The sequence below is a fragment of the Aspergillus chevalieri genome, chromosome 8, assembly GCF_016861735.1.
Source record: "Aspergillus chevalieri M1 DNA, chromosome 8, nearly complete sequence".
Lineage (NCBI taxonomy): Eukaryota > Fungi > Ascomycota > Eurotiomycetes > Eurotiales > Aspergillaceae > Aspergillus > Aspergillus chevalieri.
Genome location: NC_057369.1, coordinates 1,604,368 through 1,626,881, shown reverse-complemented (window position 1 = coordinate 1,626,881; position 22,514 = coordinate 1,604,368). Strand labels below are relative to the sequence as shown.

Genomic DNA, 22,514 nt, shown 5'->3' with positions numbered 1-22,514 from the left:
ATGGTCTGGCAAATGAGACTCGTGTCCAGCATGCGGGCAAGTCCGCTGCTGCGACGCCCAATTCTCCAGGGCGTCTCCCGGCCGATAGCCTTGTCCAGTATGTTCTGATTTCCCAAATTTGGCGGTTTCCGTTTTGGTTCCTCTTCCCCGATGAGCATCCTGTCGGAATTTGGTGTGATTGGGTGCCTGAGCCGTCATTAACAGAGCGCCGGGTGCCAATCGTCCTTCCCCGAGGTACCCTTACGGTTGTTCCCGATCTCGTGACACTGGGGTAGGGGGTATAGTACGGGTTGTATTGTTTTATCTCTGCGTGGTTTATGACTCTTTCCGTAAAACTTCTGTTGTGTACCGTTATATCTATGCAAATGAATTATTGATTTCCAGAGCGAACCGCCATTTCATCGAAGAAGCTATTACTGACTCCTCTTGACTCGCCTAGCGTCGCGCATCATGGCTCAAACAACCGTGCAATATACCGCCCGTCAAACCCTCTCGACGACCGTTCCTCGTACTCGCAATCTCGACCTCGACAACATCAACCCTCATGTGAGAGAAGCCAAGTATGCCGTCCGTGGTGAGCTGGCTGTCAAGGCCGAGGAGTTGCGCGTGAGACTGGCACAGGGAGACAAGTCGTTGCCCTTCGACAGCGTCATCTTCGCGAACATTGGCAACCCGCAGCAGCTGGATCAGAAGCCCATAACCTTCTTCCGTCAAGTGCTCAGTTTGGTCGAGAACCCGTCGTTGTTGGAGAACCCGGAGGCGCTTAAGAAGTCGTTCGGCTACGAGCAGGATGTCATCGATCGCGCTCATACTCTTTTGAAGGATGTGCAGAGCGTGGGCGCATACAGTCACAGTCAGGGTGCCCCTATTGTTCGGGATAGTATCGCTAAGTTCATTGAGGAGCGTGATGGATTCCCCGCGAACCCTCAGGACCTCTACTGCAGCGCTGGTGCTTCGTCTGGTGTCAACACGCTTCTTAACGTGATCTGCAATGGCCCTGACGCTGGTGTGCTCGTCCCTATCCCGCAATACCCTCTCTACACTGCCACACTGTCTCTGTTAAATGCGCACTGCGTCCCCTACCTCTTGGAAGAGGAGCAGGCTTGGGGCACCAATGTCAAGGCTATTCGCGAGTCTGTGATGCAGGCCAAGTCCGCTGGCATCAACGTTCGTGCCATTGTCGTCATCAACCCAGGCAACCCCACGGGTGCTTCGTTGAGCCCGGAGGACGTCAAGAACGTTCTCGAGCTCGCTGCAGAGGAGAATCTGGTGGTGATTGCGGACGAAGTTTACCAAACCAACGTTTTCGCTGGCGAATTCACCTCGTTCAAGAAGCGCCTCCGCCAGCTCCAGCAGGAGGAGCCTAAGAAATATAATGACGTGGAACTGGCTTCCCTTCACAGTGTCTCCAAGGGTATGGTTGGCGAATGCGGTCAGCGTGGTGGCTACTTTGAGCTGGTCGGATTCGACCCCTTGGTTGCTGCGCAGATCTACAAGTTCGTCAGTATCATGCTCTGCCCGCCGGTTGTCGGACAGTGTCTACTCGAGCTAATGGTGAACCCGCCTAAGAAGGGTGATCCCAGCTACGAGCTGTACCAGAAGGAGTACAATGGCATCCGGGACGGACTGCACAAGCGTGCGCTTGCTCTGTATGATGCTTTCCGACAGATGGAGGGTGTTGAATGCCAGGAGCCTCAGGTAAGCTTCCTCCTCTGTATTATTTTCAATGCAATATTAACAAATCGATAGGGTGCCATGTACCTCTTCCCCACAATCACGCTTCCTACCAAGGCCATCGAGGCTGCCGCTGAAGAGGGCCGCGCTGCCGATGAGTTCTACTGCATGCGCTTGCTCGAAGCCACCGGAGTCTGCGTTGTCCCTGGATCTGGATTCGGTCAGAAGGAGAACACGCTACACTTCCGGACCACATTCCTTGCGCCTGGTACCGACTGGGTTGAGCGGATTGTGGAGTTCCACAACAAGTTCATGGCCAAATATAAGTAGATGGAGGGGGAAATTAGACGACGGGCGGTGCCTCTTTTGATTTATTCATGCGCATAGATATATTGATGTTGGATGAGCCTATGAAGCTGCATAGCAATGATATGATTTATGATGAATATTTTGTACACTGACTACCTTTACCTTGTCGGATCTGAGTGATGAAGAGGACTGTAGAGCCCCTTCAAGATCTGCTTGCGGATGGGGGTTCGACATGGAGAATGGTTAGGTTTACGATGATAGTTTTCTTGGATAAACCGGTATCCCGAGTGACAGGGATCGACTGATTCATGTGCATAGTGATTCAAGTGTATGAACTGCATGGCAATGATAGCTTGGTTTATCTTCACTGCAACATGGCATCCCACTGCGTTCTCGGCGCGGAAAGCTTAGCGTGACATTCACTATAGTCTTGGTCGGAGATATCCGACTCTAAGAACGGTTTGATAGCGAAGGATTTCTTAGTTTCGATTGGATTCGGCCTTAGCCTTTTTTTCTTTTTCTTTTTTCCGGGAATGTGATCTCTTAAATCTCCGAATTCTCTCTTTCTGACTTCTTTGTTGCTTTTGTTCCCCTCCCCCACGCTGTCTCTTTCCGCTTCTGTTGACCCCCGGATACTGGTGAGGTATGGACAATCGTAACATGGAAAAGACAGAAGTCAAGCCAGAAGAATCCACGCTCAAGGCTCCTGAACTGGAGGGAGGAGCTATCGACGATGCGCCTCCGCTGGAAAATACCCAGAAGAGTCGCTGGGAGCGCAGCTGGCCAACCATTGCCTGCGGTGCTGGTCTTTTCTCAGATGGCTATCTCAATGGTGTATGTCCTACTGTCACAGCCGAAAATTTCGTTAATTGGCTAATCTAACGTGCGCAGGTGATCGGTCAAGTCAACACCATGCTCGGCCAAATCTACCCAGACACCTACACCAAATCCCCCGCTAGCCAAAACGTCTCCTCCATCGCCTTCGCCGGTACGGTCCTGGGCCAACTCGCTTTTGGCTACATGGCCGACCACTGGTCGCGCAAATGGGCCCTAATGATTTCTACCATCATCCTTATCGTTTTCGGCGCCCTCTCCGCAGGCGCTTACGGTTACCACGGCAGTCAATACGGCCTTTTCGCAGCGCTTACAGCCTACCGATTCTTCTTGGGCGTTGGTATCGGCGGCGAGTATCCGGCTGGCTCTGTGGCTGCGGCGGAGAGCACGGGAGAGCTGAAAAAAGGGCATCGCAATCGGTGGTTTATCATCTTCACGAACTTTCAGATCGATATGGGGTTTGTGCTTGCGGCGTTTGTGCCGATGATTCTGGTGTTGATTTTCACGGAGGATCATCTGCGTGCGGCGTGGAGGGTTGCATTGGGTTTGGGTGTGATTCCGCCGTTGAGTTTGTTTTACTTGCGGTTGAAATTGAATGAGCCCGAGGAGTTTAATCGCGAGCGTATGCGCAAGTTTCCGATTTGGTTAATTATCAAGTAAGTGCCTCCTTGGTGTTGATGGGTAGGTTTGCTGACCGTTTTAGGTTCTATTGGTGGCGTTTGGTATGGATCCTTCGCGCAAGTGTACGTTGCAAGCTAACTGCTTAGACTATCATATCCCTCGTCTGGTTCGTGTACGACTTTTCAACCTACTCCTTCAGCATTTACTCGTCGAAATGGGTGTCCATTATCCTGGGAGACAACGCGCCACTGTGGAAGTCGTTTGGTCTGAGCACTGTGATCTACCTCTTCTACCTTCCTGGTTCATTTGGCGGTGCCTTTGTCAGCGACTGGTTGGGCCCGCGCAGTACCTTAGTTCTTGGAGTTGGTCTTCAGGGGATTATTGGCTTCGTCATGTCTGGATGCTATGAGTATCTTGCGACGCCCAAGAATGTTGCGGGTTTTGTGGTCGTCTACGGGTAAGAGCTGTCACGCCTTCACATGGGGGTGAGATTGACTAAATTGGACAGTATCTTCGTTTCGCTTGGAGAACTAGGCCCCGGAGACAATATCGGACTTTGCGCGGCAAAGAGCAGCGCAACTGCTATTCGTGGTCAGTACTACGGTATCGCCGCAGCTGCGGGCAAGATTGGTGCTTTTGTAGGCACGTATGTCATCCCGATTATACAGAAGAACGCTCCGAACGAGGTTCGATCTGGTCAGGATCCTTTCTTTGTATCGAGTGCACTGTGCATTTTCAGTGCCGTCGTCGCCTTCTTCCTCTTTCCGAAGATTGGACAGGTATTTCCACGTGTCTCTTCCCTGGTAAGGTCTGGCTGACAATGGCAGGACACTATCACCGAAGAGGACCAGAAATTCCGCGCATTCCTCGAAGCTAACGGCTATGATACTGCCACCATGGGTAACGCGGAGCAAACAACGACAACGATAACTAACCCCCCGGAGCAGTGAACAGCGCCCTTTTTGTATTTTTGGATATCCCCGTCTACTAGCCCAGATTCAGCCCTCAGCGCTTTCCCGGTTCTTGGATCCTCTGATACGGCCCTTGCGACATTCATCAACAATGAGCGACAAATTGCGGAGGACGTTCAAACAGAGAAAACAAGCCCCCCATGCCCACATCCACGACTGATGAAAGTTATGGAACACCCCCACGCAACAACCAAATCTTGAATGCCCGAATGCGCGAGAGAACAACAGAAAAGAAAAGGGGGAAACCCACTGACACATACTGCGCTGATCTCGTTCCCATGGTCTGACCGGCGTGTGTGCCCTTGCTATACCATTGTCAATACTTTGCCCCGAGTGTACTTAATATATGAGTGTAATGGGCCAGAATTCTATACAAAGCTAAATGCAAAATACAGCGAATGTATAAAGCTTGTTCGCGTCACCCTAGACCATGAGGCGTCATATCATGCCGTATTATCTGTGCTACCTCCCCGCTACAGTAGAGCGTCATGTCGGGATGACTGAAACCTGATCTATCACCGTAATGATCTGGGTCTCTGCAAAATGAGCAATGTCATGACTCGAATCCGCGCAGGGTGATTGTTTAATGGTCGGCCTTGACAGGGCAATGGCCCGCGGGTATTGTACCTGTCTAGCGTTGGAATGCAAGATGAATTGTCTGAATTGTCCGAAGTATGACGGCAACAGATGAGTTGTAGCTCCATACCCCATAGATAGAGCATCTAAACAGAAACCAGACCGCGAGATAAACAATATGTAGACAATAACAAACAAGTACAGAAAAGAGAGAAAGAAGATCATCACATGATTTGCCATTCAACATGTAGAAAACCCTCCGTCAGGGAAATCTCGGAGGTTACGCCTCTCCTCATTGAGCCGAGGTTTCGTCTTCAGTCCCCGGCGCTGTCAATTACCGACGAACATTCCCTTCTCCGTGACCCCCGTCCTTGATCTCCTACTTATCTACTTTCTTCCCTCCGTCCTCTCCTTTACCTTTGGAAATATTTTTAATCTCTTTTAACTTTACTCCAGCTGGTCTGTTCGCTCCTTCGCGCTTCGTTGCGTCGCTCTCGGTCGAGTAACCCCTCTCGTGACTTTCCCGGAATCCGACATCCGCTACCCAAACCGTCCTCCAGGAGGATACAACACTTCTTCTATACAAGACAAGACAAGATAATATATTCACAATAATAATCCACCAAAATGGTCGCAGACGCTGTTGTCTACCACCCTGCGCTGGCGCATTACTTGCGCTTTGTCGCGACCACCGGTACGTCTGGACAACCGGAAGCTCGTCTTGCCATAGCATACAAAGAATACTAACGTAGAACACAAACACCAGTCGGTCGTGACAAGATTATGCGGACCCTGCAATATTTCTCGCGCTTCTACGCCTGGTACCTCCTGCGCACGAACCGCCCGCAATCCGCCATCGAGCCCTTCAACGCCATCAAGAAGCAATTCGGCACCACCCGCAAGATCATCCGCATCGGCAAGTTTCTCGAGCATCTGAAAGCCGCCGCCATCGCAGCTGATAACAAGGCCCCCATCGACCCGGTGCTGCGCTACCTGGCCATCGGTCGCCAGCTGGGCTATGCAGGATACCTGACGCTGGACACGATTGGGGTCGTGGACACGATGGGGATCAAGAAGTTGAGCTATGCGAAGAATTTGCAGGAGAATGCGTACCGGTGCTGGATGGTGGGGTTGATTTTCAGTGCTGTGTCGAGTGTGTACTCGTTGTGGAGGTTGCAAGAGAAGGAGAAGACGGTTGATCGGAAGGAGGGTGAGGGTGTTGTTGAGGCGAAGAAGATTGAGAAGTGCGTCCCCTGTTTCTTTGGCTGCGTTGAGGTATTTGCTAATGTTTATGATTGCAGGGAGCGCTCGACCGCTCGCACTCAGCTCGTTTCGGACGTTTGCGATTTGGCCGCGCCCGTCTCCGCCCTCAAGTACATGGATCTAGACGACGGTATCGTTGGTATTGGTGGTACCATCTCCAGTTTGATTGGTTTGCAGTCCCAGTGGCGCAAGACTGCATGAGCGATCCAGATGGTTTTGGCACCGTGCTGAGTGGGTTGTTTGCTATTTCTATATACCGTGGTTTTGTTGGTATTTCCCTGTTTACTGCTGTTATCTTTACGAGTACCTGTATCTTTATCGTCTAGCAATATATTCCCCTTGTGTTTTCAATATTTTCGTAGCTCAATCTTTTATGCATACTTGCACCGAGGTCCTACTCTTGAGGCGTCAGAATCCCAAATAAAATAAGCTCAGCCCACCTGCCTGCAAAAGGAATGTATACACTAAGCATGCGCCCTTATCGGCACCTCCGGATAACCTAGCCCAACTGGCATTCGTCTAGGCCAATTGACAAGGATCGATATGTTTCCTGCAAGGGAGGTATCAAAAGCAAGCACCTGGTACAACATGTAGTAATTATAGAAGACAGGGGGAGATAAGCGATCAGGCATTGTTGGTCTTTTCATCTTGAAGAATATGTCTTATTGCATTATGACCAACATGCTTCGTTCTTGTTTTGTTTGTTTAGTCGAGGTCTAGACGTGTTGTATCCAACCCAACGGAGGCGTTCAACGGATTGATCGATTACTGTTTCCTTGGAAGTAAGAAAGAAAAGGATGCTCCATCCAGTCCTCGATGTGACTGACCTAAACATCGTCCTCACTTTCTCGGGTACCTTCCTCTCCATTCTTTTTACCCCACAAGCTGGACTAACAGTTAGCAAACACAAACAGGAATCTACATCCTCCTCTTCGGATTCCTATCCCTCAAAATCAAACAACGATGGTATCTAGGCGAGACTTGTAAGATGCGTCTACCACAATCTCAAATTTCCAGCCCTAATACCCGCAGTACCCGCCTTCATCACCGGAATCGCTTTCGGACCCCTCGGTGCTCGATTCCTCCGTGTGAATGAGTGGAGCTATGACAAAACTACCGGAACAAGCGAGATTGCCTATGTATGTTTTCCTCATCTCCTCTCTTGGCTCCATGAGCTGATGTCTATTGCTGGCAGGGCTTATCCCGCCTCGTCATCGGCATCCAACTAGTCAAGGTAGGCTACGAGCTACCGAAGCGATATATTAAAGAACGCCTACTAGAGTTACTCATTTGTTTACTTCCGCTCATGATGATTTCGTGGCTCGTGAGTGCAGGATGCATTATGCTCATGGTCCCCGATATCTCATTCGTATGTTCACTACTTCCCCTCCCTTGGGTAAAGCCGCAGACAAAGTGTGTTGATCAAAGACCAGCTCTCCTCCCTAATAATATCTTCCTGCATAACCTGCACAGACCCCCTTCTCAGCCAATCCATCGCCAAAGGCCCCTTCTCCGATACCTACGTCCGCCGCGGCTTACGCGAATTCATCTCCGCGGAAGCCGGCCTAAACGACGGTTTCGGCTTCCCATTCTTGTTACTAGCTGTGTCGTTACTACGGTACGCAGAGACACCGGCGAACGCGTTTAGTCTGGAGCAATTCGATCTGGAGCGCGGGGTGCCGGCGTACTTGGATAGTGTGGGGAAGGGGCGGTTTGGGGGCGGGGGGCTTGTGGCACTTGGGCATTGGGTTTTGGAAGGGGTTGGGTATATGATTTTGCTGGGGGGTCTGGTGGGTGGGTTTGTTGGGATTTTGTGTAGGTGGGGAGTTGGGTTTGGGGTGAGGAGGTGGATTGATCAGGAGGGGTTTATGTTGGTTCCTGTTGCAATGGGTGTATGTCTGCTTCCCCCTCCCTTTTCTGAGGTCGATATGCAGCGTGCTAAGTGATGCGTAGCTCATGTTAACCGGTCTTTGCGGCTGCATCGGCTCCGACGAAACCCTTGCTTGCTTCATGGCCGGTTGTACATTGAACTGGAACGGCGCGTATCGTGCCGAAATCCAGTCCCGCCATGACTCCTTCAACACAACCCTCGAGACACTCCTCAACTTCGCTACCTTTCTATTCCTGGGCGCCGCCATGCCATGGGACCAATTCCACATGCCCCAGTCTTCAGGGCTGACAGTGAGCAGACTGGTAGGACTTGGGGTGATGGTGATGTTGTTTCGGAGGGTTCCGGCGATGATGCTGGGGTATAAGTTTTTGGGAAGGGGGATCTGTAGGGATTGGAGGGAGGGGTTGTTTCTGGGGTGGTTTGGGCCTATTGGTATGCATTCCTACCTATCTGTTCAGCATCGGTTTTGTTGACAATGTAGGAATCGGGGCGATTTCATACGTTGAGTATGCTCGTCGACTTTTTCCGAGACCCGGGGAGAGTGATAACGAGATTAACCGTTTGACAGCTGTAATGAGGCCTGGTATGTGCACCTTGCAGATCACGACAAGAGACTCACACTTGATATAGTGGTATACTGGCTCGTTCTGTCCTCAATAATCGTCCACGGTCTCTCCGTCCCTGTCCTCAATATCTTCTATAAGATATTCAAAGTACAGCCTGTCCGCGACCATCCTGTGGAAATCCATCTCTTGTCTGAGAACGAGCCGCTACCAAATAACAGTGTACTACTGGATAGGCAGCGACAGTCGATTATTGTGAACAACCAGTTCTCAAGGGTGTCAGAAGCATCATATTTGGAAGGTAATACGCGGGATACGGCACGAGATGACACGGGGTCAATTGTTTGTGAGAGGGTTGAGGTTGAGTTATCATCGATCAAATAAGCTCAACCCCTGCAACAAAAATATTTATGTATACATCCGTTAGATTCAACAATAACAAAAACACCAAAAAAAAAAAAAAACACCCATTCATTCCTCCGAATACTCATCCACAACCGAGAAATCAGTCCAAATACCGTCTCCCAGCTTAACACTCCTCAGATTATATAACGAGACGTCATACGGTACCTCGAGCCTGACCACATCAGCACGCAATGAAACAAAAGATCCATGGCTGGGCTGGGAATGATGGACATACCCAACAAATTGAACAGGGGGATAGCTCTGCGCTGAACGAAATGGTCCGAATTCCTCGATTCCTAGTTCACCGAATTTGGTTTCTACTCTGGTGCCGTTAGACGGTGGAAGTTCTGTATGGTATAATATGGGGATAAAGGGAATAGTACAGGTCCCATATGTCTTTGCCGTATTTTTCATAGGCTGCCGGGGTGCTGTAGCCGATTGCGAGTCTCTATGTGTTCGATTAGAATGAGTTAACCTGGGCTTCCAAGTTTCCTTTGCATTTTCTGGATTTTGTGGACTAACAACTTGTGTCATTTTGCGCGGTGTCGCTAAATATTCCTGGGCCTAAAAATATCACTTAGAAGGCCAGCAGATATGGCTCTATATATCTGAACATTCCAAGTCTTCATTCCAGTTGAAACCGAAACTCTGCAGACGAGCGGCTATACATCGCGCCATGCAGAATGCATCCAATGCTTTTATTTCCATCTAGTCCGGTTTAAGAGTCCGAAGATATGCACTTATGCGGTGGTTATGCATGATGGAAGCTGATGTTTGCTTTGACCGTTGCTTGCTTGCCCTAACTAATGCCCTTGGGTATAAACAAACTTTGCCGCTGATATCGCTATTGGGCCTCTTGTGTTGATATCCTCGTGTTAATGAAGAGTTGGACATTTAACTGGGGCAAGTGAAGTTTCTTTATGTAAGACTGAGTATATATGCCTGGCTAATTGGCCGTTTCTAACTTCCGGGCTTATTCCAACGTCAGCATAGGTTGGAAGCGGGCAACAGAAGAGATGTATCAAATAAATACCTGAGATGCTCCATTTTTTTGCTTCCGATGTATTAGTAAACGTTTATGTTTATGTCCTTGCGGCATCTACGTACATATAATCGCATATTTTTGATGGTTGGTGGGGCAGCCCTGGTTAATCGAGCGATTACTATGACTATAATTATAACCACCGTTTAACGGCAAAGTCGGAACGGAATACACGGCACGGCGATTATAATCGGGAAGAGAGTGTAGGACACATGTTGTGAGAGGATCGAGTCATCGTCGATCAAACGTGCCGGGGTTGGTACGGGATATAACAGTTACTGTGTTACTCTTCTTGTGTTACCCGGACATGAAACTGATATCAAGAATCACTTTCTGTCATTATCTCATTCTCGTCTCTTCTCATCTCGTCGCATCTCATCTATCATATCTCATCTCTCGTATCATCGTCTACATCCTCCGCTAGCCACCTCGAGTTCTCTCAAACAGGACAGGTCTATCTCATCAGCATACTTCGGCAGGTAGATAGCCATGTTACCATAAAACACACCTTTCCACACGAGTTGCAAGTCTTGGTCTCGCCGGGGATACCGGCACCGCAGGAGGGGCAGCTGTTGTGGGCGGGCATGGTAATCTATACATGGAGTCGAAGTTAGTTGATGGTCTCGGGTAGTAGATTAGTAGATCGCAACCCACATACAGATCTTGGGTACCTTGGTGGAATTATAGTTCTGGTATGTAAATAAATTCGTTGATAGGAGTATTTGGAGAGAAGATGTTAGATTTGAGGAAGGGAAATTGTTATCGTGACCCCGCTTATGGGTGAGTCAGGATTTGATTTGGTTGTGTGTGATTGGTTGGTTGCTTATGGTGTTGCTTACTAGTATATTCTCGGTGGTACGTGTGTATACATTTACTGGGAATGAAGTGATATCAAGTCGCCTCTGTACAAAGCACTAAGGTGTAGTCATCCAGACTGTCTAAAACTCACTGATTAGGCAATCCTGAGTCATCCCGGCCCGAACCGAGTGAAGACCCAGGAACTTAACTACATCTTACCAAATTTACACACGGTGGAATAGTAAAGAACGGTGTTGTATGCTTCCGGTCTATGATAATACCTAAGTAGATGACCCGTTACATCCAACTGTCTCCTGTAGACCCCGAGCCAGATCCCCTCAAAGTTAGAATCGTCTGGACGTGTGAGAAACCGAGCTTCGCCTCCTGCTTCCTCGCCAAAAGGTGGGCAGTCCTGAGCACGTTTTTGATCTGTCTTCCATTAAGTGCCACCTCGGCCATCTGGTCAAGCTCTTGGCTTGAGAAGCCTCCGATATACGCATCACCAAGGAATTGCGTCCAGATTTGCCGTCTCGATGCTGTGTTGAGCTCCGGATAGCGTAGGGACACATGGATGCGGGACTCGAAGGCAGGGTCGATATTCTCCGCACGGTTGCTCGTAAGGAAGAGAAATCCCTAAAGAATGTGTTAATGGTGTTGGTCGTTTCCGGGTTGGGGGGGGGCGGTATAGTTGCTTACCTCGTAATATTCCAGCATTCTCAGGAAGATGGACACGAGCTCGTTCCGTTCCAGATCAGTTGAATTACGGGCTTCCATGAAGACATCAGCCTCGTCAAGCAAGAGAACAGCATTCCATCTCGGAACGATGGAAAGAATGTCTTTCAAGCTCGCCTCGACCCTTGAGGCGCTCGTTCCAAGATCACCTGCGCTGAGCACGTAAAGAGGTACTTTCATCACCTCTGCAACGCTCTCTGCCGTAAGAGTCTTGCCCACTCCAGGTGGCCCGCTGAGAAGCATAATAACACCGCGGCCTTTTCCTTGAATGATATCATCAAAGCCATCGAGGTGCTCAGAGTGGGCATCAGCAAAAGCAAGAATCAGCTGTTTGAGATCTTGCTGTGCATGGGGCAGTACCAAGGAGTCAAATGCCCGGGCGTCCCATTTAATGTCTTGCACGCCGTCAATGTAGAACTCCAGCCACCTTTTCTCCTTCAGGGCGTAGCCACGAATTATGGGGGTTGAAATCATTCGCTGATCATCGGAAAGCTCGTCTGATACGTCAGAATCAAGGTATATCTCATCGTTCGGGTTAAAAGTAGTGTATGCTTTCGTGTCGATGACAATGCGGCTTTTGATGCTGAGTTTCATCTCTCGACTGCAGAAGTAAGTCTTGGCAATGCCCTCATACTGCTTGTAATGGTATCCCCGGTGATCCTGCCAGAGCTTTCCACGTGCCGTCAGTTGTCTCCGGATGGTGGCGTGGTCGCTGTGATAAACCAAAGGGAACGCTGGCAGCGCTGCGATAGCTGACGTTCCCTCGTAAGCAGGCACCGACATGCTGTGTGTCACGTAGCCGAAGTCCTCTCCATCGAAGTCAATGTATTTTCCCTCCATTTCAAACTTCCCGTTCTTGGGGTTTATATCGCCCGATTCAAACGAGAAGGCGCGCTTGCGACCGTCCACAACGCTGAAAACAAAGTCACCCGGCTCGAAGATAGTCCAGAGGAGATCATGAGATATCACACCGTTTGCAACAAGGTTATTCCTAGAAGATATAACATCGCGAAGCTCCTCATCTAGTACCCTGTAAAGCAAGTCAACATGACTCCTGGTTGTCATGTCCTGCTCGTTGTTCCTCGCTTCCACAAAACGTTCCCACCGGTGAACGAATGGTTTAAACGGTCGGTTGAACTCGACACGATCAAGCTTCATTGTAATGCCGGGATATCCCTTCATCACGTCGTCCAGGAACGTCTTGAGTGGTTGACTTTGCACCACGATCGACTTGACCTGGAGGGATTTGCGTCCATCATAACACTTGACATTCCGTGCAACCAGCACATACTGGCCTGATTCTTCATTCTCGGCAGGCTGTACGAGATCGTCGGGGTATTCTTTTGTCCATGAGGACCGACCTCTCGAATCGGGCTTGGTTTGGTATAGGTTGTGAACTTGGCAGATGGAGCCTGTCGGGGCGAACTGGACAGACTCTGACTTTCCCTCTGAAAGAGACATTAGCTAGTGTGTAGATGCTGCTTTGAAGTCGAATAGCTTACCGGTAGAGATATCTCCCATTTTCAGCAGTTATGTGTTAAACAAGAAATATCCTGAAATATCCTAGTGAGATCAAAATATCTATCCTCCGTTTATATGTTTTGCCATTACACCTCGTACTTTGCCCGGGCAATACACCATGAGTCACAAATGAGGCTCATGGCATATCCGCTTGATGATCTGCATAGTGGTGCTATGTCTAGAGCCTCAATACGAGCCCAAAATGGTACAAAGTAAGCAAGAGATCGCCGCTAGCCCAGGTTCAAACCTAGCCTTGCATCAACTATCTAGGCTTCAGCGTCATTGCGATACGTGTACAGCGTCAATTGCCTCGACATTCTATCTTCCATGCTTATTATTTCTTTTGTGAAGCCCGTCATTGACCCAGAATTATGACTCACAGGATTTCCTATGTGCCTCAAACAAAGATACAGTTCATCTTGCATTTGCGTTCTTTGCCCTCCAGTTGGTTGTCGGCGTGTTGCCTCTGCGACTAAGCTACCCTGTGTCAGTTCTTCCACAGACAAGGCAAAGAGTGCAACTGCACTTGCCCCTCAGTCAGGCTGTGAATGTATTTCCTTTCAGATCAATCTCACAATGTGATAAAGGTAGATAGCAGCATGCTTTTTCCAGATCAGTTCAGCCTGATCAACGTATCTCTAGATCACAGTATCTATTCACAGTTTTGTTGAGAGCACACCTTTGAATCTCTCAGGTCGAGCTCCGACATCGTCCACCCTGCGAACCTTGCAAGTCTGAAATTATGAAAAGGCTATAAGTGTCAAGATATTTCACTTACTATGATATATCTTACCGATACATCCTTGATTCACCCAGATTATAAGCCATAGAGGAGTAAGTGAGGTCCGGACAAGGCACACTGATTGTCGAAGCGCCCCTTTGCATCGAGGGAAAAATGAGAATTGACGATGTCAATTATCTTCTGGAAAGGCAGAACATCGGACCAGCACGGCTGCATAGCGGTGACAACAGCAAAGGAAGCGCATAATTTCGGTACATGCTTTGGAGGGAGGCAAGTCCTAGAAAACCAACTACAAAACACAGAAATTCGAGGGATTCCCCCCAATTTCTGGGGCGTTGTGTGGTCTGATTATGTTTACCAGGTATTGGCGAATTGAAGGCGAGAAGAAGATCGATGAAATGCGCTATTTCGGGCTGCTGTTGAGTGAGGTGGAAGGCAAGGATGGCTATTACGAGCAGGTTGGTGCCTTAACTAAACAAAGGCATGGCGATCCTGGATCAGAGATTCCACCTTTGGGAGCCTGGATCTCTGGTAATTACTTGAAGAAGCTTATGGTACACATCTGCGCAGCACAGAATGACCTTCGTGTATCATGAATGCCCAAACATACTCCATGCTTTGCTAGCTCAAATCCTATTGCGCGTGGTCTTGCATGATCATCTCATCGTTATACTGTGTGATTGGCTCGCCTACAGGCTACAGAAATATACCATTCCCGTAGGCATATCAAGTGACATCCAAGACCACAGGGTCAGGATCCCGTGACATCGGAAAAAAGGAGTCACCGGACAGAACCAAGAAAAACAATCCTCTGAACTACTGTACCCCGCATCCGAACTGCGGAGTCTCCAGACAGAGGGAAGGGGCCTTATGGATACCTGGGGTATACACCCTGAATAATGGTCGCAGAAGTATGAATAAACCACATGCCCTCCTCCCCGACACGGTAGGTCCACTTCGGGCAATGTAGGACAAGGAACCGGTTGCAACAGGATCGAACCGGGACATATAGGGAGGGCTTTGTTCTGACCAACTGAAAATGCCGCATCGGAATGTCAAACATTCCGACTCGGAAGCAGTGCAGGATTGCTATCGAGTATAGTCCTGTTGCACAGTCCAAAAGTTGGCTATCATTATCAATTATGGAGCAGGCTAAGCTCTTGTTCTGATGCATCTCGTGCAGCACTACGTAATGTTTCCCGAAATGTCTTCGCCTTCCCGAGTCCTGCGGTCGAGACCGTCACTTGCTATCCGTTTGTAGACCACACTCAGACCGCATTCACTATTCTACCAGTACTGGCACAGAAACTATTGATTCATGGTCCTTGCTTCTGATTCTTCTTCAAAAGTACTGTAGTGGCAACGGGGAAAAGGATCTTATACTGGTACTACTACGTACCATGTAAGAATAACAGCGGCAATAAGTTCTCCCATTGATGCGAAATCAGGACCAGTGCGTATTCTGATTGGCTGTCCACAAGGATACCCTCGGCCCAGCCACTGGAAGGCTATTATGTAAGTGGGGATGGTCGGTAACCAATAAGCGAGCCGATAGTGCTCCCCTCGGCCGGCATTTCGTCACGAAGCCGGTTGGATTCACTACAATAGAGTATGGAGAGGATGGTTACTGTATTTCGAATAGCCTCTTTTCTGGCTTTCTTCCGCTTTTCTGGATCTAATTGTACTTGTAAGAATTTCCTTGAACCTCCCAGTAACGTCACCACTGCGTAGTCGTGACCGTCGTGACAATCATTCTTTCCTGTTCTGCACTTGTAGAAGTACTCAACTATTTCTTCCGCTGCACTCTGTACTTTTCTCCTGCATACTTGCAACGTATTTCCCCCTAAATCACGCGTGATTTTCTCGCAATACTATCCAATCCCCCCTGTCCATTCCTTTATCCATTCTTAGCGCTTCCGTAACCTCTTCGTGTCCGCTCGCAATAATCTGGGGTTTTCTCGGGTCTTTTCGGATTCTCGCCACTAATCCGACATCTCCCGTGTGGAGAACCCAAGGCAATCCGCCTCAACGGCTGCTCTCCAACTCGCGAACCACCGAATCATGGCCTCGTCGCAGAACATTCATATACCCCCGGGTCTCCCTCGAGAATCTGGTCCTCTCTACTCAGATTTCTTCGAACAACAAGTCGCAAAGCAGCGCAACAACAATTATCATTCTACTTCTCTAGTCAATATGGTTGCTACTTCTGTTAATCGTACCGCTCTGCACCCCGGTGGTGTTCAGTATGTTCATTCTTTTCCCTTTCTGATACTATCTGGACGTGGCAACTAACTGTTCCAGGCCGGGTAACCGTCACACTGAACTCGAGGAGGAACTCCACGAGCACGCACACATTGACTACAACCGTGTCGCTATTGTATGTTCCCTCTTCTATTCCATCATGAAGTTCTATACTAATGGCGCAGATTGCAAACCCCTCTGTCCCTGCGCTCTACGAAGATGCTCTCGTCTACGAAACCGGCTCTGCCATCACCTCCAGCGGTGCTCTCTCTGCCTACTCCGGTGCCAAAACTGGCCGTTCTCCCTCAGATAAGCGGATTGTCAAGGAGGAATCGTCAGAAAAGGATGTCTGGTGGGGACCCGTGAACAAGCCCATGACCACAGACGTAAGTTTTGTTACATTCCCTTGTCCATGCACTCTCCCTTGCGTGGCCGCGGTCAAGCTTTCTGGCAGCGGCATTTTTCCAACTTGCATGAAAGTGCCGCTGCTATGGATGCTTTGTGACATGTCTTCCTGCGACGTTGAGGCATTTATGTATCCCTTATCGTGTACAACCCGAAGATAGGGGCATGTGACCCATTTGCCTTTTCGGGCATGGCGTGATCCGCATTCTCCACCAGCCGCATCACGTGTCATGATGTCATTCTATAGGGCTGAGGCTAACTAAACTCCTTCAGGTCTGGCGGATCAACCGTGAACGTGCTGTCGACTACCTCAACACGCGTAACCGCATCTACGTTATTGACGGTTATGCCGGCTGGGATGAGCGGTACCGTATCAAGGTCCGGGTTGTTTGCGCCCGTGCCTACCACGCTCTCTTCATGCGCAACATGCTCATCCGCCCCAAGCGTGAGGAGCTTGAGCACTTCCACCCCGACTACGTGATCTACAACGCTGGTTCTTTCCCCGCCAACCGCTTCACCGAGGGTATGACCTCGGCCACTTCCGTCGCCATCAACTTCGCTGAGAAGGAGATGGTTATCCTCGGTACCGAGTACGCCGGTGAGATGAAGAAGGGTGTCTTCACTATCCTCTTCTACGAAATGCCCGTTAAGCACAACGTCTTGACTCTGCACTCCTCCGCCAACGAGGGTCAGAACGGTGATGTTACCGTCTTCTTTGGTCTGTCGGGTACCGGCAAGACCACACTCTCTGCCGACCCCAAGCGTGCTCTGATTGGTGACGACGAGCACTGCTGGACTGACCGTGGTGTCTTCAACATTGAGGGTGGCTGCTACGCCAAGTGCATCGGTCTCTCTGCTGAGAAGGAGCCCGACATTTTCAACGCTATCCGCTTCGGATCGGTTCTGGAGAACACTGTCTTCGACCCCATCACCCGTGAAGTCGACTACGATGACAGCACCCTGACCGAGAACACTCGTTGCGCCTACCCCATTGAGTACATTGACAACGCCAAGCTCCCCTGCCTGAGCGACAGCCACCCCACCAACATCATCCTGTTGACTTGCGATGCCCGTGGTGTCCTGCCTCCGATCTCCAAGCTTACCACCGAGCAGACCATGTTCCACTTCATTTCTGGTTACACCTCCAAGATGGCTGGTACTGAGGACGGTGTCACCGAGCCCCAGGCCACCTTCTCGTCTTGCTTCGCTCAACCTTTCTTGGCTCTGCACCCCATGCGCTATGCCCGTATGCTCGCGGACAAGATCTCGCAGCACAAGGCCAACGCATGGCTTCTCAACACCGGCTGGGTTGGCGCTGGCGCTACCACTGGTGGCAAGCGTTGCCCGCTCAAGTACACCCGTGCTATCCTCGACGCCATCCACAGCGGCGAGCTCGCCAACGCAGAGTACGAGGTGTACGACGTCTTCAACCTGCCCGTTCCCAAGAGCTGCCCGGGTGTTCCTTCGGAGCTGCTTAACCCCAAGAACAGCTGGACCGCGTCGACGAGCTTCAAGGACGAGGTTAACAAGCTGGGCAAGTTGTTCAACGACAACTTCACAAAGTATGCGGACCAGGCAACAGAAGATGTGATTGCTGCTGGGCCAGTTGTTTCATGATTTCGTTTTTCTGTTTGTTTCCTTTGTTTAAATAATTGCATGGCGTGAGTTTTGGTATTTGTATTTCATTTTTATGTACAGGGAAAAGAATGATATCATTGATACCTGAATACTTCATCTTATTCTTTACTCCATATTCCGCACTTAGTCCGTACTTGGGTGTAGTCCGTGTAGCATCAACATTGTAACTAGTAAAGTAGTATGCTCAGGCCTCTACAAGACGCCCTGCCACAGCCATTACCGGCAAGACAGCCACTATCTCGGTTGACAGGAAACCAACGCCGGGAATAGGATCTAGGTAAAAATATTTACCGGCTGTTTCCCGCGGGATCCATCATTGACAGTTTACTAGTACACCCGGTCAGGGAACTAGTAATTATGGACTGGTGATTGGCCTCATAGCCACGGTCCGTGGACCCGTGTGCTAACACCAACAGAGAACAAACACTTACCGGACCGTCACCCGAGGGGGACCCCATCACGGAAGAATATAATTCAGTGACAAGGGTGCGGGAGGAATGGAACTATGGCTAGCACGTATACAACCGTACGTAGTAGGCTGTATGTACCAAGGCAGATGTATATCCTCGGGTGAGATTCGGGCGGAGGGAATTCACGTATCCTTTCATAGTACTTTTCAAGTTCTAGTACTAGTTATCAATTATTCTGCTGTATATTGCGGTACTCATTATCAATGGTATCTATTCGTGATGGCTACGGATACATACTCGGCTCATCTATGGCTGTTTTCCCCAGCTACGGAGTAGAATATCGATTGTCGGGATCCCGGTCGGTTCTCGTGGTTACTTAAAACGGACTAGCGGGTGACAGGAAGATGTGTAATGTATTGTTATGTAAGTTACCGGCCCCGCAGTTTATGACGTTATGGGGGGAGGTTATTATCGTTGTATTATGAGTTCTCCCCGTACAGCAGTATGAGGGCATTGTAGATGGTAGTGTAGATAATAGGGACAATGTGAGAATAAACTGGGTATTGATTGATTATAGAACTATGCAAGAAAAATGAATCACTGGTAGTATATAGTATAGCATTATATAGAAAAGCAAGTATAGAAGGAAAGAGCAGTATACGCAGTTACTCAATCGGGCAGATCCGTCGCTTTCCGTTGTTTCGTCGGTTATTATATCTGGCTGGAAGATTGACGTCCTCGCTTTATCTCCTTTTCATCTCTCCTGCTCTCCATTTCGGTTGCGTTTTCGGTTCTCTGTTTCGTCCTGAGCTGGTATATATACTTGTGTACCCCGTTCTTGTTATCGCTTCTGCTTCTGTGACGTTGTGATACTTCCATCTCTACGGTAGGTGTTCATCCTCGTAGCTCTCACCAGGCTATACGATCATCCGCTAACGTCTTATCAACAACAGCCATGGCTACCGTCAAAGAAGCAACTCCCTCCCAGGCCCAGCCTGCCCCTAACTTCCTCCACCACCCCTACACCCGAGCAGCCCTCCCCTTCGTCAACGGCGGTTTGGCAGGGATGACTGCTACCGTCGTCATCCAGCCCCTCGACATGATCAAGGTCCGTCTACAACTCGCCGGTGAAGGTGTCCGGACCGGGCCCCGTCCCTCTGCGTTTGGCGTGGCCCGTGATATAATCACCTCGGGCAAGGTGGCCGATCTCTACACCGGTCTGTCCGCTGGTCTGCTGCGTCAGGCTGTCTACACTACTGCGCGTCTGGGATTCTTTGATACCTTCATGAAGACGCTTAACAAGAATGCCGAGTCTTCCAACCGAGGCGTGTCGTTTGGGGAGCGTGCCGGTGCCGGTCTCGCTGCCGGTGGTATCGCCGCCATGGTTGGAAACCCGGCCGATCTGGCTCTTATTCGCATGCAGTCTGATGGGCTGAAGGCACCTGAGAAGCGTGCGAATTACCGTGGTGTTCTTGATGCTCTGGCTCGTATTTCGAAGAGTGAGGGTGTTGGTGCGTTGTGGGCTGGTGCTTTCCCGACTGTTGTGCGTGCCATGTCGCTCAACCTGGGCCAGTTGGCGTTCTTCTCCGAGTCTAAGGCTCAGCTGGCCAAGCGGACGAACCTGTCGGCTCAGAACCAGACGTTCGCGGCTTCTGCTATTGCGGGATTCTTTGCTAGTTTCTTGTCGTTGCCGTTTGACTTTATCAAGACGCGTCTGCAGAAACAGCAGAAGGATCCACAGACTGGGAAGTTGCCGTACAAGGGTATGTTGGACTGTGCCGGCAAGGTCATCCGGGATGAGGGTTGGTTGCGGTTTTACCGTGGTTTCGGCACGTATTATGTGCGGATCGCGCCTCATGCGTTAGTGTCCCCACATTGTCTTATTTAGCTGTCCTTCGCTGACCCACTGCTCCACAGGATGGTAACGTTGATCGTGGCCGATTATCTTCGCATTCTCACCAAGTAATTTTCTTTGGGTTGGCTTTTTATATTGGTTTTACGCTGTGTTCATTTGTCTGGAACAGATGGATTGCCTGGACGGCGGCTTTACTTTCCCTGATTCTTTGATTGTCTTTATGTGACTCGCAATGACTGTCATGCTGATGACACGTCCTTTCTATTCAGCGTTTATTATGTACTGTTAGAGTCTGTTTTATATACCCCGCGGCCGGTGTGGTCGGGATGGCTTCAATCGAGCGATACCTTTAATTTATGTGATCTGTAGCAATTATATACACTAAATAGCACTAGGACCACGCGTCATGGCCTTTTCTTGCTTGACCCGAACAGGCTGCGCTTCTTCCTCGTCATCGTCATCATCTTCATCGTCGCTAGCAACTGTAATCCCAGACTTCCGCTGAGCCCTGTTTCTCTTCCTCCGACGACCATCTCCCCCATCCTCATCCTCATCCTCATCTTCATCCTCCTCCTCCTCCTCCTCCTGCTGCTGTCTCTGCATCCTCCTAACCCTCCTCTCCAAAACCGCATCCCTCTTCAAATCCTCTTGCGTCAACACAACCGAACAAACCGGACACTTCACCGCACGCACACGATTTCTCCGATCCCGGCCAACAGGCACCATCATCGGACTATGCGAAATCATATCCATAATCGCCTGCGCCTCAAAACTATGCGGGCACTTCGTCGACGTCAACGGCTCATTGAACGTAAGCAGCGTCAACGGACACTTCAGCGAGACGCGCTCTTTTTCAATAGCAATATCCTCGTCATTACCCTCAGCGGGAGTGGACTGGTGCCGGCGAGTTTGCGGCCGTGTCTGGGTTCGTGGAGGGACTGCGGCGGTGGACGGGTCTTCGAGGTGTCTGAACCATGTTGAGGCGTGTGGGAGAGGGGGGATGTCGTCGCCGGGGTGCTTGGCGTCGTGGACCATGCGGTAGAAGCCGATGTAGGTGTTGTTTGTGGAGTAGCGTTGGGTTAGGGAGAGGGCGTGCCAGTTTTGGGTTTCGGTGGTGAGTTGGGTTGTTAATTTCTGGCTGGGGGGTTCGCTGGCTCGCTGGGATTGTTGGGTTTCTTGGTAGTCTTCGTCTTCTTCGTCCTCGTTTTCCGCTTCCTCGTCCGAGTCAGGGTTGGAATTGCGTCTTCGTCGTCGTGTGTTGCGGGGTTGTTGGCGCTGTGTAGCCGTAGACGCGGCTTCTGCTTCTTTACCCAGGTCTGCGAGGATGGATATAAGACCGCCGGCTTTGACTTCTGTATCGACGATGCCGCGCATTTCGGACTCGAGTTTCTCGGTTATAGCGTGGACTTGTTCTTCTGTCCTTTTGAAGCGCTGGAATTCTTCATCCTTCTCGTCCTCACCCTCGCCCTCCCTCTGGTCTTCTCCTCCATTATTTTCATTCTCATATTGACTCCTCGACCTCTTCCTCGCCGTGTACCGCGTATACCGCTCCCTCGCATCAGTTAACCGCTCATTGACCTGCGCCGCCGAGTCGCCGAGTTTCTCGACCGCGTGGGTAATGTGCGTTTGGAGGGCTTTGAGTTTGTGCGACTGGGCGAGGTCCGCGAGGGCGGTTTGCGATTTTTGCGTTAGGGGTGCGAGAGGAGGTTCGTAGGGTGGGAGTTGCTGGTCGAGGTTGGGGATGCCATCGTCATTGCCGTTGTCGTTGGTGGTGGTGGAGGCATAGCGGCTGTTGCGGGAGGGTGTTGGGGTCGCTAATGGCATTTTGTAGCTTGACCAGCCTGGTGTATCGGGCTTTGGGCCTGGGGAGTACAAGTACAAGTATGTATGTGGAGGAGAAAATACGATGGACGCGGCGCGATGCGCTAGTCTGTTTTGGGTATGATTTACCATGCCTTATGTTACAGGCATCTATGGAGTAACTAGTTAACTATATCTAGATAACTACGGGATGGTCAGATTG

The 22,514-nt window shown here is 50.0% G+C and overlaps 8 protein-coding genes across 8 annotated transcripts; 6 read left to right on the top strand and 2 right to left on the bottom strand.

The window, feature by feature from the left end:
* Positions 1-2,004, top strand: ACHE_80547A (putative alanine aminotransferase; the record flags this gene model as incomplete). The annotated part of the gene is made up of 3 exons (XM_043283929.1): positions 1-97; positions 440-1,698; positions 1,750-2,004. The coding sequence occupies 3 exons, from the start codon at positions 1-3 to the stop codon at positions 2,002-2,004; spliced, it is 1,611 nt and encodes a 536-aa protein (XP_043141160.1).
* A 639-nt stretch (positions 2,005-2,643) lies between these two features.
* ACHE_80546A (putative MFS phospholipid transporter (Git1)) lies at positions 2,644-4,388 on the top strand (the record flags this gene model as incomplete). Its single annotated transcript, XM_043283928.1, has 6 exons — positions 2,644-2,817; positions 2,875-3,473; positions 3,521-3,539; positions 3,585-3,895; positions 3,947-4,217; positions 4,266-4,388. 6 exons carry the CDS (start codon positions 2,644-2,646, stop codon positions 4,386-4,388), a joined length of 1,497 nt encoding a protein of 498 aa, XP_043141159.1.
* A 1,224-nt stretch (positions 4,389-5,612) lies between these two features.
* Positions 5,613-6,449, top strand: PEX11 (PEX11 family protein; the record flags this gene model as incomplete). Its single annotated transcript, XM_043283927.1, has 3 exons — positions 5,613-5,679; positions 5,752-6,229; positions 6,287-6,449. The coding sequence occupies 3 exons, from the start codon at positions 5,613-5,615 to the stop codon at positions 6,447-6,449; spliced, it is 708 nt and encodes a 235-aa protein (XP_043141158.1).
* A 596-nt stretch (positions 6,450-7,045) lies between these two features.
* Positions 7,046-9,086, top strand: ACHE_80544A (putative plasma membrane antiporter; the record flags this gene model as incomplete). Its single annotated transcript, XM_043283926.1, has 8 exons — positions 7,046-7,100; positions 7,163-7,231; positions 7,281-7,387; positions 7,444-7,617; positions 7,682-8,140; positions 8,202-8,571; positions 8,621-8,722; positions 8,770-9,086. The coding sequence occupies 8 exons, from the start codon at positions 7,046-7,048 to the stop codon at positions 9,084-9,086; spliced, it is 1,653 nt and encodes a 550-aa protein (XP_043141157.1).
* A 2,158-nt stretch (positions 9,087-11,244) lies between these two features.
* ACHE_80543S (ATP-binding protein) lies at positions 11,245-13,200 on the bottom strand (the record flags this gene model as incomplete). Its single annotated transcript, XM_043283925.1, has 3 exons — positions 11,245-11,580; positions 11,644-13,127; positions 13,182-13,200. 3 exons carry the CDS (start codon positions 13,198-13,200, stop codon positions 11,245-11,247), a joined length of 1,839 nt encoding a protein of 612 aa, XP_043141156.1.
* A 2,803-nt stretch (positions 13,201-16,003) lies between these two features.
* Positions 16,004-18,205, top strand: acuF (phosphoenolpyruvate carboxykinase PCK1; the record flags this gene model as incomplete). Its single annotated transcript, XM_043283924.1, has 4 exons — positions 16,004-16,185; positions 16,244-16,319; positions 16,369-16,569; positions 16,862-18,205. The coding sequence occupies 4 exons, from the start codon at positions 16,004-16,006 to the stop codon at positions 18,203-18,205; spliced, it is 1,803 nt and encodes a 600-aa protein (XP_043141155.1).
* A 1,386-nt stretch (positions 18,206-19,591) lies between these two features.
* MIC33 (putative mitochondrial dicarboxylate carrier protein) lies at positions 19,592-20,602 on the top strand (the record flags this gene model as incomplete). The annotated part of the gene is made up of 2 exons (XM_043283923.1): positions 19,592-20,496; positions 20,554-20,602. The coding sequence occupies 2 exons, from the start codon at positions 19,592-19,594 to the stop codon at positions 20,600-20,602; spliced, it is 954 nt and encodes a 317-aa protein (XP_043141154.1).
* A 270-nt stretch (positions 20,603-20,872) lies between these two features.
* On the bottom strand, positions 20,873-22,315 carry ACHE_80540S (SUMO ligase MMS21; the record flags this gene model as incomplete). Its single annotated transcript, XM_043283922.1, has 1 exon — positions 20,873-22,315. One exon carries the CDS (start codon positions 22,313-22,315, stop codon positions 20,873-20,875), a length of 1,443 nt encoding a protein of 480 aa, XP_043141153.1.
* Positions 22,316-22,514: the final 199 nt, after the last annotated feature.